At 35.7% G+C, this 25,399-nt stretch overlaps 1 protein-coding gene across 3 annotated transcripts; it reads left to right on the forward strand.

Annotated features, from left to right (window-relative positions):
- Window positions 1-1,162: 1,162 nt before the first annotated feature.
- On the forward strand, window positions 1,163-3,994 carry LOC108454828 (ACT domain-containing protein ACR6-like). 3 transcript variants are annotated; one of them, XM_053018809.1, is made up of 8 exons: window positions 1,163-1,529; window positions 1,751-1,796; window positions 1,878-1,992; window positions 2,055-2,142; window positions 2,230-2,835; window positions 3,077-3,181; window positions 3,290-3,404; window positions 3,492-3,994. In XM_053018809.1, exons 3-8 carry the CDS (start codon window positions 1,979-1,981, stop codon window positions 3,635-3,637), a joined length of 1,074 nt encoding a protein of 357 aa, XP_052874769.1. In that variant the 5' UTR covers window positions 1,163-1,529; window positions 1,751-1,796; window positions 1,878-1,978; the 3' UTR covers window positions 3,638-3,994. The 3 variants fall into 3 exon arrangements, with proteins under 3 accessions (XP_052874769.1, XP_017608903.1, XP_017608904.1); XM_017753414.2 differs by having other exon boundaries at window positions 1,171-1,529; window positions 3,290-3,994; XM_017753415.2 differs by having other exon boundaries at window positions 1,477-1,529; window positions 2,075-2,142; window positions 3,290-3,994.
- Window positions 3,995-25,399: the final 21,405 nt, after the last annotated feature.

Genomic DNA, 25,399 nt, shown 5'->3' on the forward strand with positions numbered 1-25,399 from the left:
TATTTTATTTTATTAATAAATACATTTATGTAATAAATTAATTTCATATTTTTCTAAAATAAATAAATTAAAATTGAAGAAGATAATAACATACTAAAGGTTCTCTTTTCATCAAAGTGATAGAGAAAAAATGAAAAACAACACCTTTTTTTTTATTACTAAAAATTCATTTTTATAATCTAAGGATAAATATAATCAAAATAATAAAAAATTGGAAAAATTTTGTTTTAGTAAATTAAATGGTCTTTTGTTTTAATTTTTCTTTTATTTTGCTTGTAATATATGTATTATAAGCATATTTTTACAAGTTAATTCCATTGTACATCGCTAAATTATAACTTGTATTTTAAAGTGATTCTCAAATTTTAGAACATTCTAATTATATTTCTAAACTATCAAAGTTATATCAATAAGGTCCTTACATTATTAAAATTATTAACTTAATTATTAAATGAGATGTCAAATTTTATGGCATAATTTAAAATGAAAATTTTAAAAATGAAAATTATAAAAAGGAAGATGTAAAAATATTAATTTTGAAGTTTTTAAGCTCTTAAAATGTTATATTATTCACTCTCTTTTTTAGTTTTTTTAAAAGTTATGTAATAATGTTCTATTTTTTTAATTTTCATTTTAAATTATACTATAAGATTTAGCATGTTTTTAATAGTTAAACTAACAGTTTTAATAATTAAAGGACATGGTTAATATAACATCAATAATGTAAAGGTATAACTAGAACATTCTAAAGTTTAAGAGTCAATTTAAAAGTAGAGTAATAATTTGAGGATGCTTGTCCTAATTAACTCTATTTTTACCATATAATTTAAAATAGTAGATCAAAATTAATACATTAATATAAATAATATTACTATCAAAATAGAGAAAACAAAGGTTGCTTAAAACACTGAGGCTAATAAAAAATAATAAGAAGATGAAGAAAATTCCGCCGAAAACACGGGCAAAAAATCTCCGACCAAACTGTAATCACCACCTGCTTGTCACCCTCCCTATTGTGATCACCACAGTTAAATACTAGATAAATAAGGAAGGTCAAAAGTACAACATTCGTCAACACGCACGAGCCTGACTACGGGCAGCAATAACGACCTTCCAACCAATCATTTATTTACAGGTCCCCAATATATTACATTTTCGGACACCTCTTTTTCTAATTTATTTATAAGCTTTCAATTATTATGTTATCCGGCTAAGATCTTAATTTTTATAGTCCTACTATTTTTATTTTCCTAACTCGTGCTTTCCTTGAATATTGGTTTCGAAAGACCTATTTTTATTTTTATTTATTTTCAATTTTGTACAGAATCATACAAAAGGAATAATAAAAGTTGCCCTTTTGGACTTCTGAGTTCTGGGATTTCTGAGCTAATCAATTTCTTCTTTGAAAAAGTTTGGTTTTCTTCTTTGGTGCTTGTGTGGTTTTTCAGCTTGGAGAAATTTGGTTTTCTTTTTTCTTGAGAAATGGATGATGAATATGCTAAGCTTATCAGAAGGGTAAACCAACCCAGGTAATTTTTTCCCCCCTTTTTCTTTGTGAGATTTTCGTTTGAATTTTTTGGTTAGATTTTTTGAGTTCTCCCCCTCCCCCTTGCTGTTTTGGATGAAGAAATTGAAGAAGATTAGAGTTTGTTCATATTTTTTTTCATAAAAAACTGAAGCAAATTTGGCATGTTGTATTCATGTCTCTTAATTGCTTTTAATTTGAGATGTATGGTTTTTGTTGTTGCAGAGTGGTGATTGACAATAATGCTTGTGAGGATGCCACAGTTATCCAGGTAAAAAGCTTAAGTAGCTTGAATTATGATATATGGGTATCTAGTTCCTTATATTTGGATATTGGGGAACTTTCTCTTCAGGTTGACAGTGTCAACAAACATGGGATTCTCCTGGAACTAGTTCAAGTGCTTACTGATATGAATCTTACAATAAGAAAAGCATACATAGCATCTGATGGAGGATGGTTTATGGATGGTAAAACTTTTCTCTTAAAAACACTCTTCAATTTATACTCAACATACACTGATTTCTTTTAGTATTGTTTCTCATGTTTCATTTTTCAATGTTGTTGACAATGATGGCAACAAAATCAGAGATAAAGAAATTATTGACTATATTCAAAGGGTAAGAAATAAGAACCTACCTCATGTTACTCTTTTGGCCTTTACAGATTTTTAACTATTTTTCACCTTAAATTTTAATTTTTTACAGAGAATCGAAACTAGTGCGGGCTTTGTATCATCACGGAGAGGCTCCGTAGGTGTAATGCCATCAGAAGAGCATACATCAATTGAACTTGCAGGGACTGATAGGCCTGGTTTATTATCTGAAGTATGTGCAGTCCTTGCGGACCTGCGTTGCAATGTTGTAAATGCCGAGATTTGGACCCATAACACCCGTGCTGCAGCTGTGGTTCATGTGACAGATGATTCGACAGGCTGTGCAATCACCGACCTGAAACGTCTCTTGATGATAAAGGACTTGCTTTGTAATGTTCTCAAAGGAAATGATGACTTGAAAACAGCAAAAACAATGCTTTCAGCTCCGGGTGTCATGCATAGGGAGCGAAGGTTGCATCAAATCATGTTTGCAGATAGGGACTACGAAAGGGTGGAAAGAACTGGAGTCAGGGCAGTCGAAGAGAGGAGCTCGAGACCCCAAGTTAATCTGTTGAATATTGAGAAAGATTACACTGTTATTACCATGAGGGCAAAAGATAGGCCAAAACTACTGTTTGATATTATCTGCACTCTTACAGATATGCAATATGTTGTTTTTCATGGAATGGTCAACACAACGAGGATGGACGCTAATCAGGTGAGATAGTTCTTTTACCATTTTAATGTGATGGCAGTCCTATCAGCCACTGATATATATATATATATATATATATATATATTGATCAACTTGCTGATGCAATATTGAAGCAATTGGTGTAAGATGAAGCTGACATTGTAATCCATTTTGTGTTGGAATTCTACTCAGTTGAGCACAAGTTGATATGCTTAGAATTGTAGATTCGACAGTGTTAATGGCATCAGCTTTTTTGTCTTTGTAGGAATTTTATATCCGACATGTAGACGGGCTCCCGATCAGTTCGGAAGCAGAGCGTGTCCGTGTTATACAATGTCTTGAAGCAGCCATCGAGAGGAGAGCATCTGAGGTATAGGAAACCATCTCTGTGTCACCTTACACAAGAATGAAACTTTTGATTATGACAATCTGAACATAGTGTCCTTGATGTTATACCCTGCAACATTTCATGGTACAGGGGCTGGAGCTAGAATTGTGCACAGAAGACAGGCTTGGACTACTGTCCGATATTACCCGGATTTTCCGGGAAAACAGCTTGTGCATCAAGAGAGCATTAATCTCGACGAAAGGTGGTAAGGCCAAGGACACCTTCTATGTCACGGATATGACTGAAAATTCGGTCGATCCCAAGATTATTGATTCAATCTGTCGACAGATAGGCCGGAGTGCGCTGCAGGTGAAACATAATAGATCAAGTCTTGCACCAAAACCACCTCATCAAGAGACAACAATGAGTTATTTGTTCGGGAACTTGTTCAAAGCACGTACTTTTCAGAATTTCAAGCTAATCAGATCTTACTCATGATTTCTATCCCTGTATAGTCTTCCTCTATTGGATGAAGATATGAAGTCAAAAGATATAGATGGGGAGCAAGAACAAGTCTCCCTTGCATAGTTACCAATATACTGATACAGTGAAAGTTTCTGGTGGTGGTTGTGTATCTTTCATTATATCACTTGTAAGTAACATCTGTACAAAATGAATGTTTGCATGGATTGTTCATAAGATGCAAGTTTGTATAGAAAGTTGACTAGGTGAATAAGAAAATCAAAATAAATTTCTTCTGGATCTTATTGTGTACATTAATTAAGCATTGTTTTTATCTTTGTACCCTTGAAATGATTTCAGGGAAAAACACATAATAAAATTTGATTTTACAAATTTGCATTAAGTTGTCCCAAGCAAGGAGAATGAATGCACAATCTCAAATTTGGGTGCTCTTAGTTAGGACAACTTATTTAGGGTTTTTACTGAAGAAGGAAGAAAAGGATTGAAAAGAAAGGAAATATGGAAGGAAGTAAAGGTAAAAAAATACATTGGTATTATTTAAATACTATAAATTTATTTTAGAAAAAGAAATTTATTATATATTTATATTATTTTTTATAGTTTTATAATTTGTTTTATGTAAATTTTACTAAGTTCATTTATCATATTGTATTTTAAATTTTTTCATGTTGCGTTTGTATAAAGTTTTAATTTAACTAATATTTTGTATAGTTTACAATAGTCTTCAATTTAGAAAAAAATTGTGTTCATTTTGTTTTTATTTTTATTTATATATATATTTGCACAATTTTGTCACGGGATTGAATTTGAAACGAAAATTATATGTTTCAATCATTATAAATTTATAAAAATAATATTACACATTAATAACTAATTTTAATTAAATTTTAATATATTGATATATTTTTGTCTTGTTCAATTTACTTTCTTATGTGTACCATGTTTTAATTTTTTCAATGTTATATCTCAATTAATTTCATATTTAAATGATTTTCTATAATAATTTCATTTTAATTTTAAATATATTTTAATCTATTCTTTTGATGTATATGTTCTAGTAAACTGTAAATTTGTAATTTAAAGTGATGCTCAAGATTTTAAAGCCCCGTGATGAGCTTTTGACAACTTTAATGCAGCATTGACATTATGTAATTTTTAGTCACCATTGGCATTATGTAATTTTTAGTGGTCCACTTCGATAATTATTATTTTTAACTCAGATCTATCAATTAAATTTTAATTTAGTAAAATCAAATTCTACTTGTTAGCACGTTTTCCTCTATTTGTGTTAACACGTTTATTTTCTTTACCTTTTTGTATCGAGTTGTCCTTGTTTTTGTTTTTTTTTTTTTGTGTTTTCTTGTTTTTAAATAGCGGCAGTGGAAGAGATCTTGCTGATTTGTCCATTGGGGAGGAGGAGGAGGTGGTGGCCATACCACTTGGTTTGGGAGAACTAGGTGGTGGGGTGTCTTATGAGCATTGTTTTATAGGCATCTTTCTAACTTCCAGTGTGATTAATTTCCCATCGATGAAGGCGACTTTGGCGAATTTATGGCACCTGGTTGGAGGTATTTCATTTTCTGATTTGAATGAAGGCCGCTATCTCTTTTGTTTGTAGCATAAGATGGATGCGGATAGAATTGAGGTTGGTGGTCTGTGGACTTTTAACTCTCATCTCCTTCTTATGCATTGTTTGTGGGGTGGGGAAGATCCTATGGCTGTTCCTTTGGTTACTGTTGATTTTTGGGTTTTAGTCCTTGACTTGCCTTATAGATTCATGTCGGAGTTGATAGCGCAGCAGTTGGGTAATTTTGTTGGCTAGTTCCTTGAATACGATGTAAAAGCAATTTTGTTATGATATAGGGGGCCATAAGGATTAGGGCTCATATTGATATTTGAAGGCCATTTTTTTGTGATATAGGGGGCAATAAGGATTAAGGCTCATATTGATATTCGAAGTCCATTGAAGCTGAAGAAGAAGGTAGTATTGGCCAACAAGAGATAGGTTTATGTGTGGTTTGAGTACGAAAAGCTTTCTCTTTTCTGGCCATGAGGGAAAGTTTTTGTCCCATTTAGGTTCTCCACGACAAACAGGATTTAGAGTTCAGGTGGGACATCTCCCTTAGAGCGTCAACCAGGCGAGTGGTGGTGCCGACTAGTATTTGGTTGAGGGAGGATGACGACTCTCGTGTTCTAGTTTTTACGGTGAGGAATCCTGAGATTGTGACGATTAGGGAGATGATGTCGAATTTGCCTCCATTGAATTTTGGTGCTAATCGGGGTGATGGGCAGGTTAGGGGTTCTATTAAATTGGGTAAGTCTGATTGCACTTTATCCGTGGGTTGAGTCGTGGAGCTTCAAATGGGTCGATTGGTGGAATAATCAGGTCATGTAGAATTGGGCCTCCAGGTATGGATTTGGATAAGGAGATGGGCACTGTAGGGGTGGATACACCAATAATGCATATAAAAGTTTGAAGCGTTCCCAGATTCAACTGAAGGAGTCAGGAGAGTGTAGTTTTTTGGTATCAATGGATGCAAATTCTTCATTATCGGCAGGCCTGGATCAGTATGTGTAACAATCCGTTTTAGGGTTAAATCAGAATAGTGGTTTCGAGACCACAAATCTAAAGTAGAAATATTCACTTTATTACTATTTTAAGGTCTATAACATGATAGAATAATTGGGTGAAAATTTCGTTAAGAAATTTTATTGATTGAGTACTCAATTTGACTAGAAGGACTAAATTGCAATAGGTGCAAAACTTGAATTCTATAAGTTAAAGGTGTCTAATTACTATGAAATTTTAATTGGAAGTCCTTACTTGGTAATTAGACCATTATATTTTTGGGTGGACAAAAATGGATAAGGTTAGGTGAAATTTTAAAGTTATGCAATAAGGGCATTTTAGTAATTTGGTAAATAAAGACAAATTAACCTAATAAAAGATGTCCATCTTATTCAATTTAGTCCCTCTAGTCAAATTTTTGAAGAGAAGCTATAGCTAAGGTTTGGCCAACTTTCAAGCTCGATTTTAAGTCCGTTCTTGTCCCGTTTTTAATGATTTCTATATTTTTGTGAATATTGTAACTTGATCTAGCTATTCCAAGGACTAATTTGAAAGAAAGTTAAAGTTTAAAATTTTACCCATGTTGGATGTGTTTTTATTTTCATGTTTGATGATAGAAAATGCATGTTTGTTGTTAGATAAACAACATTTGTAAAGTGATTTTCGATAAAAACGTTAAATAGGGACTTATTTGTAAAAAGGTTATAAAATGTGTAGAAAAGTGTGAATAAAAGAAAAATGTAGGCTATTATGAATACAAGTAATATTTGGCTAGGCTTGGGTAGTGATGAAATTGAATGAAATTCATTTTCCGAGCCTAGGGACTAAATTATAAATTGTTGAAATGTTAAGGGCGAAAATGTAATTTTTCCTTGGACTGAATTGAATAACTTGATGATTAAATGAGTTAAATGTGGTATTATAGATGAAGAAAATGAAGTTCGGATCTAGATCGGGGGAAAAATAAAATAATTGACGAATAGATCCCTTTTTGTCGTTTTTGTATTCGAGGTAAATTCGTATGTAAATAAGCTTTATTATAATTGTATTTTAAACGCTTTAATTTTGTATGAATTGTGTAAATGACTCTACAGATACATTCGGCGACGTTTTGGCAAGCGAGAAATCCCAATCGAACCTTAGGAATAGATTAGGATACAAGTGACATGTCATTAGGGTATTATGTTATGTGATCCGGGCGCTGGTCTTGTACGTCCTACTGGTGGCTGGGTATACAAGCATATGTTGCGGTTACTTGATAGCGTGTGTGAGTAGCACCGTGTAGCTACGTCTTGACTGACAGCTTGTGTGATCAGGCCCGTTGATGGCTCAAGAACGAGCATAAATGTGTAATGAGATAGAGGTAGCAATGGCTACATATATGACACCTTGTGTGCAAAGTTTCCCGAATATCCGATATTATTATTCCGAGTGGTTCATTGGGTATGCCAACGATGAGAATAAGTATGAAATTTTATGAGATGGTACAGGTAAGTACATAAAGCTTATGATTATTAAATTCATGAAATGATGATTTCAAAGTGAGTTTGTGATGGAATGAATTATGGTCATGAGTATAACAGCCCGATTTTGGGGCTAGTCGAAACAATGGTTTCAAGACCATGAATCTGACGCAATCTAATTTGTTTTTATTATATTTTTATGGTCTACAGTTTCACGGAATGATTTCATGGAAATTTTGTTCGAAAATTTTGACGTTTGCACACTCAATTTAGTCAAAAGGACTAAATCGTAAAAAGTGAAAAGTTTGAGTTCTACATGTTAAAGGTGTCCAATTGCTATGAGATTTTAAATTATAGGTCCTTATATGATAATTAGACCATTTGTTAAGTTAGTGGACAAAAATGGACATGGTGAGATAAAATTTTAAAGTTTGGCAAAAGGGCATTTTGGTCATTTAGTAAATAAAAGAATAAAAAGGGAAAATAAAGTAAACATTTGTTCGTATTCTCCAACCCTTGGCTGAAACTTTCAAGCTCTTCATAGCTAGGGTGTTGTAATCTTTCAAGGTTGATTGTAAATACATCCTAGCCCCGTTTTTAATGTTCTTTACGTTTTTGAAGTCGTATTCACCCTTTCTTTCCATTTCTACCATTATTTTGAAGTAGGGTTCATGTTTAAAAATTTACCCATGCATGACATGCATGTATTTTGATGTTTTATGGAAGATATTGTATGTTTAAGGTGTGATAAACAACTTTTACTAAGTGATTTTTCATGAAAATACCTAAAAAAAACCTATTTGTAAAAAGTTGTAAAATGGGTAGTAAAAATCTCATTTGATAAAAAATGTGGGCTGATATGAGCATGTTTATGGTTTGGCTAGGCTTGGGTAACAAAGAAATTGAATGCATTTCATTTTAAGACTAATTTGTAAAAATGTTAAACTTTAGGGGTGAAAAGGTAATTTTGCCATAATGTGATGTTTGGAATAATTTGAGTAATATGAATATTAAAAAAGCTAAATTTGTTATTATAGATCAAGAAAAATGAAGTTCGGGCCTTGATTGGGGAAAGAATAAGGTGTTTGACGATTAAAATCCTTATCTACTATTTTTGGTACTGAGGTAAGTTCGTATGTAAATAATGTATTGTTTATTTATGCTTTAAATACTTTAATACTGTATGAATTTATGACATTAGGAATATTTAGGATACAAATGTCATGACATTAGCGTTAGTTGAGATTATGTGTAAGACAATATTTGGGATATGGCATCGATATGAGATTTCGTGTAAGAGCATAGCTCGGCTGTTGGCATTGATATGAGATCCCATGTAAGACCATATCTGGGATATGACATTGGTATGGTATTATGTGTGTGAGATATCCCGAGTATCCTTTAGTATTCCAAGTGGTTCAACGGGAAAATTAACGTCCATGTTAAAGTTATGAAAGATTATGGTATGTTGTGAAAGACAATGGTATGTTGCAAGTTGGTACAGGTATTTACACAAAACTTATGCTTAATGAGCTACATATGTGATGAACCTTTGGATTGGTTTGATTGAGAAAGTTATGATGTTAATATTTTAAATACATCTATGCTAAGGTTGATTATGAATTCACAATGACTTTTATGTTAATTTACTTTATGTTAAATCTATGTTAAACTATGTTTATGATGCCTATTATTTGCATAGGAACTTACTAAGCTTTAAAGCTTACCCCCTTTCTTTTTCCCTTATCTTATGGTGTCACCAAGCTAGCTCGAGGGTCGAAGACGGTCGGAGATCCATTCACATTATCAAATTATCATTTTGGGTACTTATGATTACATTATTTTGAGTTATGGCAAGTATAAGGACTTAGTCACTATGTTATATGTCATATTCGATTTGGCCAAATGTGTTGCCTTATAATAGTTGATGATTCATTTTCTAAATGGCCATTGAAATTGGCTAATATTGGCTAGGTATATATGAATATGAAGATGTCTTTCATGGATGTGAATTTTGCATGGTTTGAGATGATAAATGTGAGATGCTGCATGCGATAGAAAATAGCATGTAGTTCATGTATTGATGACTTGGTTGTGGTTGAATTGGTTGTGTGTATATGCTTGGATTGCTGTTGCTTGTCATTGTGTAGGACGGTGCAAGTAAGGGTGACAAAATGGCTTGGTAAATAGCCTTATTTTTGTCTACACGGGTAGACACACGGGCTTGTGTCTAGACCGTTTGTGACACACGGCTTGCCTTATAGGTGTATGATCCAGCTGTGTGTCCCCTGTATCTTGAATTTTTAGCTTCAAATTGGCCACATGAGCAGAGACACAGTCGTGTGTCTCAACCGTGCGAAGGACACAATCTAGGGACATGGGCGGGTGCCTAGGGCATTTGAAGCCTGCATCTATTTTATGAAAAATTTTGAAAATTAAATCGCCTACATAGCCTAAGCACACGGGTGTGTGACTTGGTCGTGTGATTTTAATTTGTTGATGATGTCATAAATAGAGAGTTACACAGGTTAAGGACACGGGCGTGTGTGACCACATGGCCTACCCACATGGGCATGTCCTAAGCTACACAGGCGTGTAATTGATGTGTGGATGACTTGGTTGTGGTTGAATTGGTTGTGTGTATATGCTTGAATTGGTGTTGGTTATTGTTGTATAGATTGGTACAAGTAAGGGTGGCAAAATGGCTTGGTACATAACCTTATTTTTGTCCATATGGGTAGACACATGGGCGTGTTTCTAGGCCGTGTATGACACACGGCTTGCCCTATGGGTGTGTGATCCAGCCATATGTCCCTTGTATTTCCAATTTTAGCTTAGAATTGGCCACACGAGCAGAGACACAGTAGTGTGAACAACACGGCCCAGGGACATGGGCGTGTATCCAAGGTGTGTGAAGTTTGCTCCTATTTTATGAAAATTATGAATATTAAATAGCCCACATGACCTAAGCACACAGGTGTGTGACTTTAATTTATTGATGACGTCATAAACAGAGAGTTACACAGGTTAGGGATACGGGTGTGTGTGTCCACACGACCTACCTACATAGGCATGTCCCAAATCTACACGGGCGTGTGACCCTTGTTTTGATGAAAAATTTTCTAAGTGTTGGGAAGTTTTCTAAAGTTCTCGGTCTAGTCTCAAACCACTCCTATTGCGTGTTTTGGGACTCGTAGGCTCATTTTAGGGACTATATGAATGCTTATGAAAAGTTTAAAATTTGAGTGGAAATTCATGTCCCAGTTTTGAATGTTTGTTTGAGTTTAAGTCTGGTAATACCTCGTACCCTGTTTCGACATTGAATACTGGTAAAGGGTGTTACATTTAGTGGTATCAGAGCTATAATTTAGTCGATTCTCTAACTAACGTAACGTGTGTAAGAGTCTAGCTATACATGCCATAAATGAACTGTGATAGTGTGATGACTCCTAACAATTGTAAATTGTGTTTTCATATAGTAATGGATCCCAATCGAGCCGAGGCTGATGAAGTCGAAAGTAATGCTTCGGCTCCCGCTCAAGGGGCAGTGTCGTCTGATGAATGAGTCAAGGAGAAGGAGGCAGGGAAGCCTTTCTCCATATGATGAATGAGTGGTATACGAAATTTTTTCGAACAAATCCGAATACCCAACCTCTTCTACCCCCACCTATTCCTCGATCGATTCCTGTAGCCCCACAAGGTATGGACTTTGTAAGAATGAATAAGCCCTCGGTTGATAAGATCCAAAAGCATGGGGCATTACTTTTGACTTCATCGTATGTTATGAAAATTAACGTCTATGTTAAAGTTATGAAAGATTATGGTATGTTGTGAAAGACAATGGTATGTTGCAAGTTGGTACATGTATGTACAAAACTCATGCTTAATGAGCTCGATATGTGATGAACCCTCGGATTGGTTTGATCGAGTAAGTTATGATTAAGATTTTAAATACATCTATGCTAAGCTTGATTATGAATTCACAATGACATTTGTGTTAATTTACTTTATGTTAAATCTATGTTAAACTGTGTTTATGATGCTTATTATTTGCATAGGAACTTACTAAGCTTTAAAGCTTACCCTATTTCTTTTTCCTTTGTCTTATGGTGTTACCAAGCCAGCTCGGGGATCGAAGATGGTCGGAGATCCATTCACACTATCAAATTATCATTTTGGGTACTTATGATTACATTATTTAGAGTTATGGCATGTATAGGTACTTGGTCATTTTGTTATGTGTCATATTCAATTTGGCCAAATGTGTTGGCTTATAATGGTTGATGATTCATTTTCTAAATGCCCATTGAAATTGGCTAATATTGGTTAAGTATATATGAATATGAATATGTCTTTCATGGATGTGGGTTTTTCATGCTTTGAGATGATAAGTGTGAGATGTTGCATGTGATAGAAAATAGCATGTAATTGATTTGTGGATGACTTGGTTGTGTTGAATTGGTTGTATGTATATGCTTGAATTGGTGTTTGTTGTTGTTGTGTACATTGGTGCAAGTAAGGGTGGCAAAATGGCTTGGTAAATAGCCTTGTTTTTGTCCACATGGGTAGACACACAGACGTGTGTCTAGGCAGTGTGTGATACACAGTTTACCCCATGGGTGTTATATTCGGCTGTATGTCCCCTGTATTTTGAATTTTAGCTTAGAATTGGCCACACGGGCAGATACACGGCCGTGTGAAGTCTGCACCTATTTTATGAAAATTATGAAAATTAAATCACCCACACGCACTAAGCACACGGGCGTGTGACTTGGCCGTGTGACTTCAATTTGTTGATGACATCATAAATAGAGAGTTACACGAGTTAGGGACACGGGCGTGTGTGTCTACACGGCTTGCTCACACTGGCGTGTCCCAAAGCCAGACGGACGTGTGACCCCTGTTTCGATGAAAATTTTTCTAAATGTTGAGAAGTTTTCTAAAGTTCTCAGTTTAGTCCCGAACCACTCCTAATGCATGTTTTGGGCCTCTTAGGCTCGTTTTAGGACTATATGAATGCTTATGAATAGTTTTAAATTTGAGTGGAAATTTATGTCCCGATTTTGAATGTTTGTTTGAGTTTAAGTTCGGTAATGCCTCATACCCTATTCCAGCATTGAATACGGGTAAGGGGTGTCACACACGGCCTGCCCCATGGGCATGTGTTTCGGCCATGTGTCCCCTGCACCTTAGTTTTGAGAAACAAATTGCTCAGAATTGAGCACACGGACAGAGACACGAGCATGTGTCTCATCCGTGTGAGGGACATGGCCCCAGACATGGGCGTGTGTCCTGGCCGTGTGAAGTATGCACCTGTTTTATGAAAATTAATTAATCACACGGCCTAGCACACGGGTGTGTGGCTTGGCCGTGTGACTTCGATTTGTTCTTGCCTTGCAAAACAGAGAGTTACACGGGTTAGGGACACGAGCATGTGTGACCACACGGCCTGCCCACACGGGCGTGTGACCCCTACACATGTCAAAAATCTTTTAAGTTTTATAAAAATTCCCTAAGTACTCGGTTTAATCCCGGATCACTTCCAAAGCATGACTTGAGCCTTGTAGGCTCGTATTAAGGACTTTATGACAGAAAGTAAATGGTTTTAATTTGATTGAAATTTATGACTCAAAATTGTATGATTGTTTGCGATGTAAGTCTGGTAATGCCTCGTAACCCTATTTCAGCATCGGATACGGGTGAAGAGTGTTATATTTAGTGGTATCAGAGCTATGATTTAGTTGATTCTCGAACTAACGTAGCATGTGTGAGAATCTAGCTATACATGCCATATATAATTGATGATAGTGTGATGAATCCTGACAATTTAAATTGTATTTTCATATATAGTAAATAGATCCCGATCGAGATGTAGCTGATGATGTTGAAAGTAATGAGCCGGCTTGTAATAACCTTAACCCGTAACCTTTGCCGAAATAGGTTAAGAGGCATTATCAGACTTATAATAACATTTATAACAATCATTAATAAATAATCATATCATTTTAGTAAATGTCATTCATTCACATTCAATTAGAACTTAAATTGATCATACAAAGCCTAACTCATGCATTTGGAACCAATCTGATAACATATAAAAGTTTGGAAAACTTAGAAAATTTTTCAACCTTTAAAAGGTCACACGCCTGTGTGAACTGGCCGTGTACCTCACACGACCTTAGACACGCCCGTGTGTCTAAGTCGTGGCAAAACAGGGCATACATACTTGCTTATCCACACGGCCACAAGACACGCTCGTGTGCCAGACCGTGTGAAAATTAGAGAGACTACTGACTTGGCCACACAGCCGACCACGTGCCCATATGCCAGCCCGTGTGCCACACACGACTAGTAGACAACGACTAGTTGACAAGCCCATGTGTCTAGGTCGTGTCAAAACTGGAGGGTATATTGACTTTAATTCGTAGGGTATCCCAGGGGAAACACGGCTGTGTAACATGACCGTGTGTCGCACACAGCTGAGACACACGCCCGTGTCTCTGCCCATGTGGACAAAAATAGGCCATTTGAATAGCCAATTTGCCACCCCAATTTGGGTCAACCTACAAGCACCAAATCAAGCATATATGCAAAACCATTTCAGCCAATATCTATACCAAACCATACATAATTCATGCTACAATATTACCAATCATTTCAAATCTTAATTCATAAATAAATTCATACTAAAGCTTAAACTAAAATCATACCTAAACATACAATCAATACATCGTTCAATCAAATGCTCAAAACTTACCAAAACTTCTCAACATTGACCATTACTTTTGGTCAACCAAAACATACCAAAATTTTCACATTAGCGTCACATATCATATACCATTATTAAAAACTATAAGTTTAAACACAAACTAGGCATATCACATGGCTAAATATGTACATCACAAAACATAATTCCACAACTTCTAACCTATACATGCCATACTTTAATATATACATTTTCAAAGTACCAAAATAAGGTTTGATAGTGTGGTGACGATCCTCGACGATCCCCAAGCTCACAGTAGCTTCGATATCTATAAAACAATGCAAACACACACAAGGTAAGCTTTCAAAAGCTTAGTAAGCCATATACAAATAAACATATCATTCAAAGCAAATAAGTATCATCAAATCATTTATACTTTGTATACCAATGCTAACACAAATCTCATATTCAAATACTTACCTTTCATTCTCAAATAGGCTATACAAAGTAAACATACCTGAATCTGATATGATTTTAGAATGTTATTCATTTTCTCGAAATGCCCATTTGAACCGTTTGGAAACATAAGGATACGTGGATAGCTTAGAGAACATATACAATACCAACGTCCCAGACGTGGTCTTACATGTAATCAAACATTGATGCCACTATCCCAGATAGGGTCTTACACGAAGTTAGATACAATGCCAATGTCCCAGACATGGTCTTACATGCAAAACAGATATCGGAAATCCTATGTCATGACATATGTATCCTAACTATTCCTAAGGTTCGTACAGGGCTTTTCAGATGTCGGAAATTTGTCGATACTTTCTCAGATAGCATATATTTAGCTTGAACATTCATTCATCACAATTCAATATTAAATTAATAATAAGAATTCCATTCAAACACGTTTATTGTATATCGACTTACCTCGTAGAGATTCGGATAGATGGAATCGGTTACTCGACGACTTTCGACTTTCCCCGATATAATTCTGTATTCTTTAGTTCCTAATCTAAATCAATTTAAATTTAACTTATTCAATCACACATTCATTCGAAACAATCCATATACACACAATTAGGGCATTCTGTAATACCCCGAATTAGGGCCTAATCGGAATAGTGGTTTCGTGACCACAAATCTGAGATAGAAATAATTATTTTATAATTATTTTGATGATTATGATATGATTGCATGATTGTGTGAAAATTTCGTGATGAAATTCTATGCCTAAAGTGCTTAAATTGAAAGTAGGGACTAAATCGAATAAGTTGCAAAACTTGCATTCTAGAAGTTTTTAGTATGAAATTGTTTTGGAATATTAATGAGGAGGTCTTAAATAGAAATTTGACCAATTTTAAGTTCATGGACAAAATTAGGACATGGAAGGAATTTTGGAAAGTTTAGTAGTAAGGGTATTTTGGTCATTTAGTTATTAAAATGAATTAAAAACAAAATTAAAGGCCAATTTTGTCCATCTTCTTCATTAGGCCGAAATTTCAAGGGTTCTCCATAGCTAGGGTTTGTTTCAAGCTTCCAAGCTCCATAGTAAGTGATTCCAAGCCCGCTTTTAATGTTCTTTACGTTTTGGAATCCGGTAGCTCGATTAAGCTTATGTTAGCAATAATTCAACCTAGGGTTTATATTTGGAAAAATACCCATAGGTGAAATTTGTGTATTTTGATGTTTTATGATAGGATATAAGGTTTTAAATTATGTTAGACAACTTGTGCTACTCGGTTTTGAGTGAAAACGAGTAAAAGGGCTTAATCGGTAAAAATACCTAATAGTCACAAGTACATGTTAGAGTGATAATTTGATGTTGCCATAGAAGAGAAAAGTGATCAGCATGTTGTAAAACATAAGAATAAGGAATAAAGTTTAATCCAGAGCCGGGGGCAAAAATGTAAATATGCAAAAGTTTAGGGTAAAATTGTAATTTTGCCAAAATTTGAGTTAAGGATTAATTTTATAATTTGAGTATTAAATAAGCTAAATGTGTTATTTTAGATCAAGAAAGACGTGGAATCGACCTCAATCGAGGAAAAGAAAAGATTGTGGACTAAATTGCAAAATCCTTGTATTTTGGTACCAAGGTAAGTTCATGTGTAAATAATGTAGCATAATTGTTATTTTAAGTTATTGATATTAATTATGTATTATGCTGAATTTCATTATGAAATGTATGCTTTGTGGTTAATTTCAAATAATATGTAAATTATGTGAGCTACTTGTTAAATATAATTGTTACCGAGTATTGATTTCGGCATTCTACGGAAGACGGCAAGGATAAGTGTTCGAGGAAAATCCCGTTTGAACCTTAGGAATAGATTAGGATACAAGTGACATGTCACTAGGATGGTTGAGCATCCGAACTCGTTGAGTTGAGTCCGAGTTCACTTATGGATGCGAATGTCCGAACTCGTTGAGTTGAGTCCGAGTTCGTGAGATGTAACTAGGCATCCGAGCTCGTTGAGTTGAGTCCGAGTTCACTTATGGATGTGAACGCCCGAGCTCGTTGAGTTGAGTCCGAGTTCGCTTATGGGCAGGTTACATGGTAGCTTGGCTACATATGTGGCACTTATGTGCAAACTTTCCATGTATCCGAATTATATTCCGATGTGTTCAACGGGTAAAGTTCTACTCAATGGAGGAATATTCGAGATGTAAAGAGAAGTATTGGTGAGTGATGTGAAATGGTTATTTTAGACAGGTATGTATTTAACCCTCGGGTTGAGTATTGATACAACCACTATAAGGTAATAAGATGATGAGGAATGATGTTTAGAAATGTGATATGTGTTTTAGTGATGTATGCTAATGTTGATTGGTATAACTGTTTGTTATGTTACTTATTATTTGCATATGAACTTACTAAGCATTTATGCTTACTCCTCCTTCTTACTCATTGTAGTTTTGGACAAGCCATTTCAGAGTCGGGATAGGTCGAAGGCTCACCACTATCCGAAGATTTTTGGTAAATGGCTTGTAAATTTAAGTATGGCATGTATAACAATATACCCATTTTGTGTAAATGATCTTATGGTATGGTTGTGGAATGGTTGAGGAAATGCTTGATAATGATAAATTATGAAAATGGTTAGTGTAGACTATGTTTGATGTTAAGAAAAACTATTAAGATACTTAGTGCATAAAAACTCATAAAAAGGATGAAATTTGCCATAAACAGAATACTGCAGCAACACTGACGCGAGTTTGAAAATTTACTAAAAATCATAGAAATTGAATTTGGTGATGGAATACATATCAAATTGAATCTTATTATGTCTAGTTTCACATGAAACAAATGAAACAGGTAAAGGAATTATATGTTAGAAGATATTTGAATTTTAGTGAAACAGGGTCATAGCAGTTTTTGAATCCCCTATTCCAACTTTAGAAATTCATCATAAATTATAAAGATATAATTAAATGGTATATTTTATATCCTAAGAATTATTATTGAGTCTAGTTTTAGTAGAAACAAATCTCATAGTCATATGAATTTTGTACAGAGAGAAATGTGGTTCGTAGTAAACAGAGGTCAGACCAGTCGAGTCCTGAAACAGGGGTAACTTTAACTAATAAACTGTACTAATTGGCCCAACCAAAAATTCTAGAAAAAAATTAGTAGATAGGTATATGAGTCTATATTCAGGGAAAATTTAAGGATCTTGATTTCGAGTTTCGTAACTCGAGATATGATTTTTCTTGTGACTATGATGCAAGTAGCTTAAAAGCTGTGAATGTAGAAACAATAATCCAAAGTTCTAAAAAATGTTAAACTAAGCTTAGTAACACCTCATACTCGACTCCAGCGATGGTCTCGGGCGTGGGGGCGTTACACATTCTGCAAACTAGCCCTTACATATTTACATTTTGACACTTTAGTCCCTAATTCACAAAATCACAAAACACACATAATTTGCTTGTACACAAGCTTAGCTGAATTTTCATAGCTCTCATACAAGTCCATACATTTCATTTGTTTCACATTTTAGTCCCTCAAAATAAAATTTTTACAATTTAGCCCATTTTACTCAAAATCATAAAAAATCCAAAGACAAAACATATAAACCCAACATCAAACTTTCATATTTCATCAATTAACAGCATAAATCTCATGAATTCATCCATGGCACATTTCAAAATCATCATCAAAATCAGAAATTGAGGCATTGGCTTGATAGTATACGAAGCAACTATTACAAAAACGTAGAAATTATCAAAAATCGATCAAAACACATACCTCAATCACCAAAATAGGTAGGCGAACCCTAGCAAGCTTATTTCTTTCTTTTTCTTTTGTGAATTTCGGCAATGGTGATGAATATATCACCTAATTTAGGTTTTTCTTTTATTAATAATAACTTTAATAACAATTTTCCTATTTTTCCCTTTTATAAACCATTATAAATTCATTATATACAAGGTCATCAAGGTCCACTCAAGCTTACAATGGTCAAATTACCACATAAGGACCTCATAATTAATAAGCCAAATCAAATGGACACTTTTACATTTTACTCGATTAAGTCCTTTTATTAAATTGAGCACACAAACAGTTAAATTTTCATACGAAACTTTCACACATGCTCATTCACATATCATAAACACGGAAAATAATATTTAAATATTTTTTGACTCAGATATGTGGTCCCGAAACCACTGTTCCGACTAAGGTCTAAACCAGATTGTTACACGGTTCCTGCCTAAGGGACAGTGCCATTTGAAAGTAGACCAGTAACAGTTAGTCAGGGAGGTGTAACACTCCTAACCCATATCCGTTTTCAGAGCAGGATTTTAGAGCATTACCAGAACATTCAGAAACTATAACAGCCCTAAAGTGACCCTAGTCGGAAAGCGATTTCGGGACCGCTAAACCGAGTCACCAAATTATTTGAATATGATATTTATTGTCTAAAATGTGTGAATATGAATGTGTGGAAGTTTTAAGCTTCGATATAGTCGATTGCATGTGAATTCAGCTAATAGGACTTATGTATGACACTTTTAAAATGTGATAGTTTAATCTATAAGGATCAATTAATACATGTTATAAGAATGAAGGGTTTGCATGTCAAATATCCATTTATTATGAGTAGTGGCTGGCCATGGATGGGTCATAGATGATAATATGAATTTTCTATTAGCATTATGGGTTTAGAAAATAAAATAGTGAATTAAGAATGATAAAACATGAGGTGAGTGGGAGGAGAAACCAAAGTTGTCTCCCCCTTACTCCCCATTACCGTGACTAGAGAAAGAGGAGGAAAAACAAAGTTCTTTCTTTGTTATTCAACTTGGCCGAATAGAAGAAACAAAGGAGGGGAAGAATTTCGGTCACTTGAATCCTTAGGAAGGTTAGTATATTGTGTTGAAATTGTGAAATAATTACTTGTTTTAGGTAAATTATCATGGTTCTTGCTTAGCCCATGCAAAAATTTCCACTATTGATGGGTGAATAGAGCCTTCGGCTATGGTTATAAGGGAAGGAATTTTGATTGTTTTACTTGAATCTTGATGATGAATGTATTGAGGAAAGAACTTGGTCTTTCTAAAAATATGAATGGTTAAAGCTCATACTAGTAATAGCCGAATTAAAGAATGCTTGATGTCAAGAGTAAATGTTGTTCATGTTATTTGGATGAGAAAGGGTAGTTAGGTGAAGTAGAGTCTAGCAAATGAGCACATATGTGCACTAGTTGCTAAATGAAGAAAAATCGGCTAACAAGGGTGTACTAAGGCGAATATGATTTTGAACATTATTGAGTAATGTATGTGTTTTGAATCGATGGAATGGAGAGGATGCTTTAATTGTGTTATGAACAATTATATGTTAAATTAAGGTTTGCTAAGCTAGCTATTAAGGTGAAGTGCAAATGTTAGTATGTGATTACTAGTGTATATATGGTATTAGCCGAGTTTTGAACTTGAAACAAAATGGTATTTAGTCAATACAAGTAACCATATTTGTAGAATGTATGAAGTATATAATTGGCCTCAACATAGACATGCATATTCGGCCACATGAGATAGATTGGTGTTGCATGTATTCGGTTAGAGGCAAGCATATTGATGCTTTTATCTTGGCTTAGATAATCGGCTAAAAGAGAGTGTGGGCTAATATGTTGAGTTTGATTCATGATTTCATATATATGTGACTTTAATGTCTAATGTATATATGGGCTAAGTACCTTGAGTTTCTCTTTTTGATGTTCAAATGATTAAATCAATTTATTTGTTAAATTAAGCTCAAGAGCAAAGGGGAACTAAATCCGATAAAGGGAAGGAAAAAGTGATCGAATAGCCGTCGAAATCGTTCGACAACATCCGAGGTAAGTTTTCGAGTAATGGAACTTAGATTATGGTTCGATTAGATCATGTTATAAGCAAATCACAATCATGCTCTTGTATGTGGCTATTGAGCCGAAAATGGTAATGCTTGATAAGTGACTTGTGTTTGAATTCTAATTATGAAAATGAAATATAGATGTGTCATGATTTATGGATATGTGCATGAATATTCGGATGATAACCGGGCTAAGTCCCGAAGGCATTTGTGCTAGTGACTAATTCCGGGCTAAGTCCCGAAGGCATTTGTGCGAGTTACTATATCCGGGCTAAGTCCCGAAGGCATTTGTGCGAGTTACTATAACCGGGCTAAGTCCCGAAGGCATTTGAGCGAGTAGCTATGTCCGGCCAAATCCTGAAGGTACTTGGTTGGGGAATGAGCGATCTTGCTGTAATAATTTCAATTAATACGCTCGTAAAATCCCAATGATGAGGTATGTTTTGTATATGCATTGGAATAATTGATTCCTTTTTAAATATTATTCGCTCGGTCGATTAATAAGCTTCCGGCCTTTGGTTAAGTTGATCCCTTATGTATGAATATAAGGGTTGGAAATGTGAAGTAGGAATGATTTTGAGAATATGTGTATATGAATTATCCGTTTAGTCATATGAATGCTATACTTCAATTGTGCCTAAGTTCATTGCTCAAAACTTACTAAGCATTAAATGCTTATTCCGTTCTATAAATCTCTGTTTTATAGATTTTGGTTCGTCAGCTATCGGACTCGGGATTGTCGAAGTTGAAGTCGTCCACACTGTCAAAGCCCTTTTGGTACACTTTTGGTTGAACTCTGAAAATGGCATGTATAGGACTACCCTTTTTGTTGTTGGTCATGTACCCTTTGGTTTTGTATAAATTTGGATAGCCATACGAAAATGGCTTATATATACTTTGAGCGTAGCATTATAATCGTTTTGTATATTGTTCATTGAGAGGTATGGAAATGTTTGGTAACGATTAGCCGTTGGAATGGTTAATCATGATCATTTTGGTGCTTTGTATGACAAATTCTAGTTGATTCATGGAAAACCATGAAATAGGTAAAGTTTACCTTAAAAACAGATGCTGACAGCAGCAGTGGTGTGGATTTGAAAAATCACTAAAAATTGTAGGAATGGAATTAAATAGTTAATAAATTATGTAATCGAACCTTGGTGAATCTATTTTCATATGAAAGTAACGAAACGATCATATGAGCTGTATTTTATGAGATGCATAAGTTTTCGTGAAATAGGGCCAGAGTAATTTCTGGATCCCCTGTTCCGACTTTCGAAATTTTCTATAAACTAACAAGAGATAATCAGAAGTCATGCCCTATATGTACAGATTACTTTTCGAGTCTAGTTTCTTTAGAAACAAACAGCATAAGTATTGAAGCTCTGTACAAGGAGATATCTAAGTCGTAATGCATGAAGGTCAGAGTAGTCGAAACCTGAAACAGGGGAGAATTTAACTAATAAACTGTACTAATTGGCTCAACCAAAAATTCTAGAAAAAACTTTGTAGATGGATATATGAGTCTAGTTTCAGGTAAAATTTACGAAACTGGTTTTCAAGTTTTGGAACTCAAGATATGATTTTTAAGGTGACAGTGACGCAGTTAGCCAGCTTGTCTGGAAATTCTTAAAATGGACTGTGAAAATAAATGAATTAAGTCTGTTAGCACCTCGTGTTCGACTCCGAAAACGGTCTCGGGTACGGGGTGTTACAATTTTATTGGTATCATAGCCACGGTTTAGTCGATTCTAGGACTACCGTAATACGTTTGGGTCTAGCTATACATGCCATTATGTGATTATTTGATAGTGTGGTGATTTCTGACAATTGAAAATGTGTTTATTTATAGTAATGGATCCGATCCCAACCGAAGCGGTGGTGATGATCTTGAGAGTGTAGCGCTGCTCCCGCACAAGGGACAGTACTGCGGACTCTCAACCTATTGCTAGTAATCCGAATGATGAAGCTAGACAAGCTTTTTATAGCGTGATGAATGATTGGTTCAACCAATACATTCGAACTAATACGGCTGTTCCACAACCTCCATTCCCGACTAATACCACCCCAAGACCTATAATACCTCCGAATCGACCAAATAAGGTCAAATAAGCCCCAGCTGATGAATCGAAAACACGGGCTCTTGAATTTAAAACTACGGACAGCGATGATGCCGAGCAAGCTGAATTTTGGTTGGACAACACTATTTGGGTACTCAATGAGCTATCTTGCACACCCGATGAATGCCTAAAGTGTACTATCTCCTTGCTACGTGATTCTGCCTACTATTGGTGGAATACGTTGACTTCGTTTGTGCCCAGAGAGCAAGTAACTTGGGAGTTTTTCCAAACCGAGTTTCGGAAAAAGTATATCAGTCAGAGATTCATGGATCAAAAACGGAAGGAATTTCTTGAACTTAAACAAGGTTCTATGTCGGTTACGATTATGAACGAAAGTTTGTAAGGCTTAGCCGATGCGCTCGAGAATGCATTTCTTGAAGCCGTGATGTGTAAATGTTTCGAGGATGGACCGAATGATGATATAAAGTCGTATGTTGGCATTCGAAATCCGAGAATTTGTGGTACTTGTCGAGCGAGCTTGCAAAGCCGAGGAGCTCGATATGGAGAAAAGAAAATCGATATGGGAGCAAAGGAGTTTCAGAAGAGGTCTTGGGAGGCCCTTTCAACGATCATCGAAGAAATTTAGAGATGATTTAGGCCGATCTAGAGACACTTCGGTTTTTCTAGACGAGATCGTGATCGACCCCCGTGAGTGCACGAGTCACTTGATCGCGATGTTGGAAATGATCTTGAGACGAGCGGAGTGTCGATATTGTGGTAAATGGCATTCGGGGAGTTGTAGATTCCATGACCGCTCCTGTTACAAGTGCGGATCAGCTGACCACTTTATTAAAGATTGCTCGAGATTGTCTGAACAGAATGTAAATCAGAGTGGGAAACCTGGTGCTACTACTGCTCGGGGTAGACCATCTAGAAATACGGACAATGCTAGTGGCGGTCAGAGAGGATCTAGAGATGCTACAACCAGATCTGAGGCTCGTGCTCCTGCTAGAGCTTACGCTATACGCGCATGCGAGGATGTTTCCTCGCCAGATGTTATTACCGGTACTTTTACTCTCTTTGATACTAATGTGATTGCTTTGATTGACCTGGTTCTACTCATTCTTATATATGTGAAACCTTAGCATCCAAAGAAGACTCTACCGTTGAGTCTCTCGAGTTTGTAATTCGGTGTCAAATCCTTTGGGTCGTTACGTGCTTGTCGACAAAGTGTGCAAGAAATGTCCCCTAGTAATCCGAGGTTCCTATTTTCCGGCCGATTTGATGCTTTTACCATTTGACGAATTTGATGTTATCCTCGGTATGGATTGGTTGACCGTACAAGATGCAATTGTAAATTGCAAAAGAAAAACCATCGACTTAAGGTGTGTAAATAACGAGATAATCCGAGTTGAGTCTACTGACTTGAATAGGTTGCCAGCTGTAATATCATCGATGTTGGCTCAGAAATATGTAAGAAAGGGGTGTGAAGCATACCTTGCGTATGTATTTGATGACAAAGAGTTAGAAAAGAAGCTGAATCATGCGATGGTTTGTGAATACCGGATGTTTTTCCCAAGAATTACGGGTTTACCACTGCTCGGAGGTAGAGTTTGGTATTAAGCTTGTACCGGACTACACCGATTTCGATAGCTCCGTATCGTATGGCACCAACCGAGTTAAAAGAGTTGAAAGCTCGATTCAGGAGTTGATGATAGGGGTTCCACTCGACCAAGTTTCTCACCTTGGGGTGCACCAAGATTGTTTGTGAAAAGAAGGACGAACCATGAGGTTGTGCATCGACTATCGTCCATTGAATAAAGTGACAATAAAGAATAAATATCCGTTACAGCGTATTGATGATTTGTTTGATCAACTAAAGGGAGCCTCGGTGTTTTCAAAGATAGATTTGAGATCGGGTTATTATCGATTCTTGAATTCGAGATTCGAATATACCCAAAACCGCTGAACGAGATACGGTCACTACGAATTCTTAGTGATGCCGTTTGGGCTCACTAATGCCCCGCAGATTTATGGATTTGATGAATCGGATCTTGAACCGTATTTGGATCGGTTTGTAGTTGTGTTTATCGCTGATATTTTGGTCTATTCGAGAAATGAATCCGATCATGCTGAACACCTGGGATTAGTGTTGCAAATTTTACGGGATAAGCAGTTATATGCTATGTTCAGTAAGTGTGAGTTCTGGTTAAGAGAGGTTAGCTTCTTGGGTCATGTGGTATCTCGCGACGGGTATTCGAGTTGATCCGAACAAAATTTCGGCCATACTTAACTGGAAGCGTCCGAGAAATATTACTGAAGTTCAGAGCTTTTTGGGACTTGCCAGTTACTACAGACGGTTTGTAAAGGGTTTCTCGATGATAGCCACACCAATGACGAAGCTACTTCAGAAAGATGTTAAGTTCGAATGGTCGAAAAATGTCGAAAAAGTTTCGATCAACTAAAACTTACTTGACCGAAGCTCGGTGCTAGTGCAGCCCGAATCAGGCAGAGAGTTTGTCATTTATAGTGATGCATCCCTACTTGGGTTGGGTTGCGTATTGATGCAAGGGGGTCGAGTTATAGCTTATGCGTCGAGACAATTGAAGCCACATGAG

This window comes from Gossypium arboreum, chromosome 9 (assembly GCF_025698485.1).
Source record: "Gossypium arboreum isolate Shixiya-1 chromosome 9, ASM2569848v2, whole genome shotgun sequence".
Lineage (NCBI taxonomy): Eukaryota > Viridiplantae > Streptophyta > Magnoliopsida > Malvales > Malvaceae > Gossypium > Gossypium arboreum.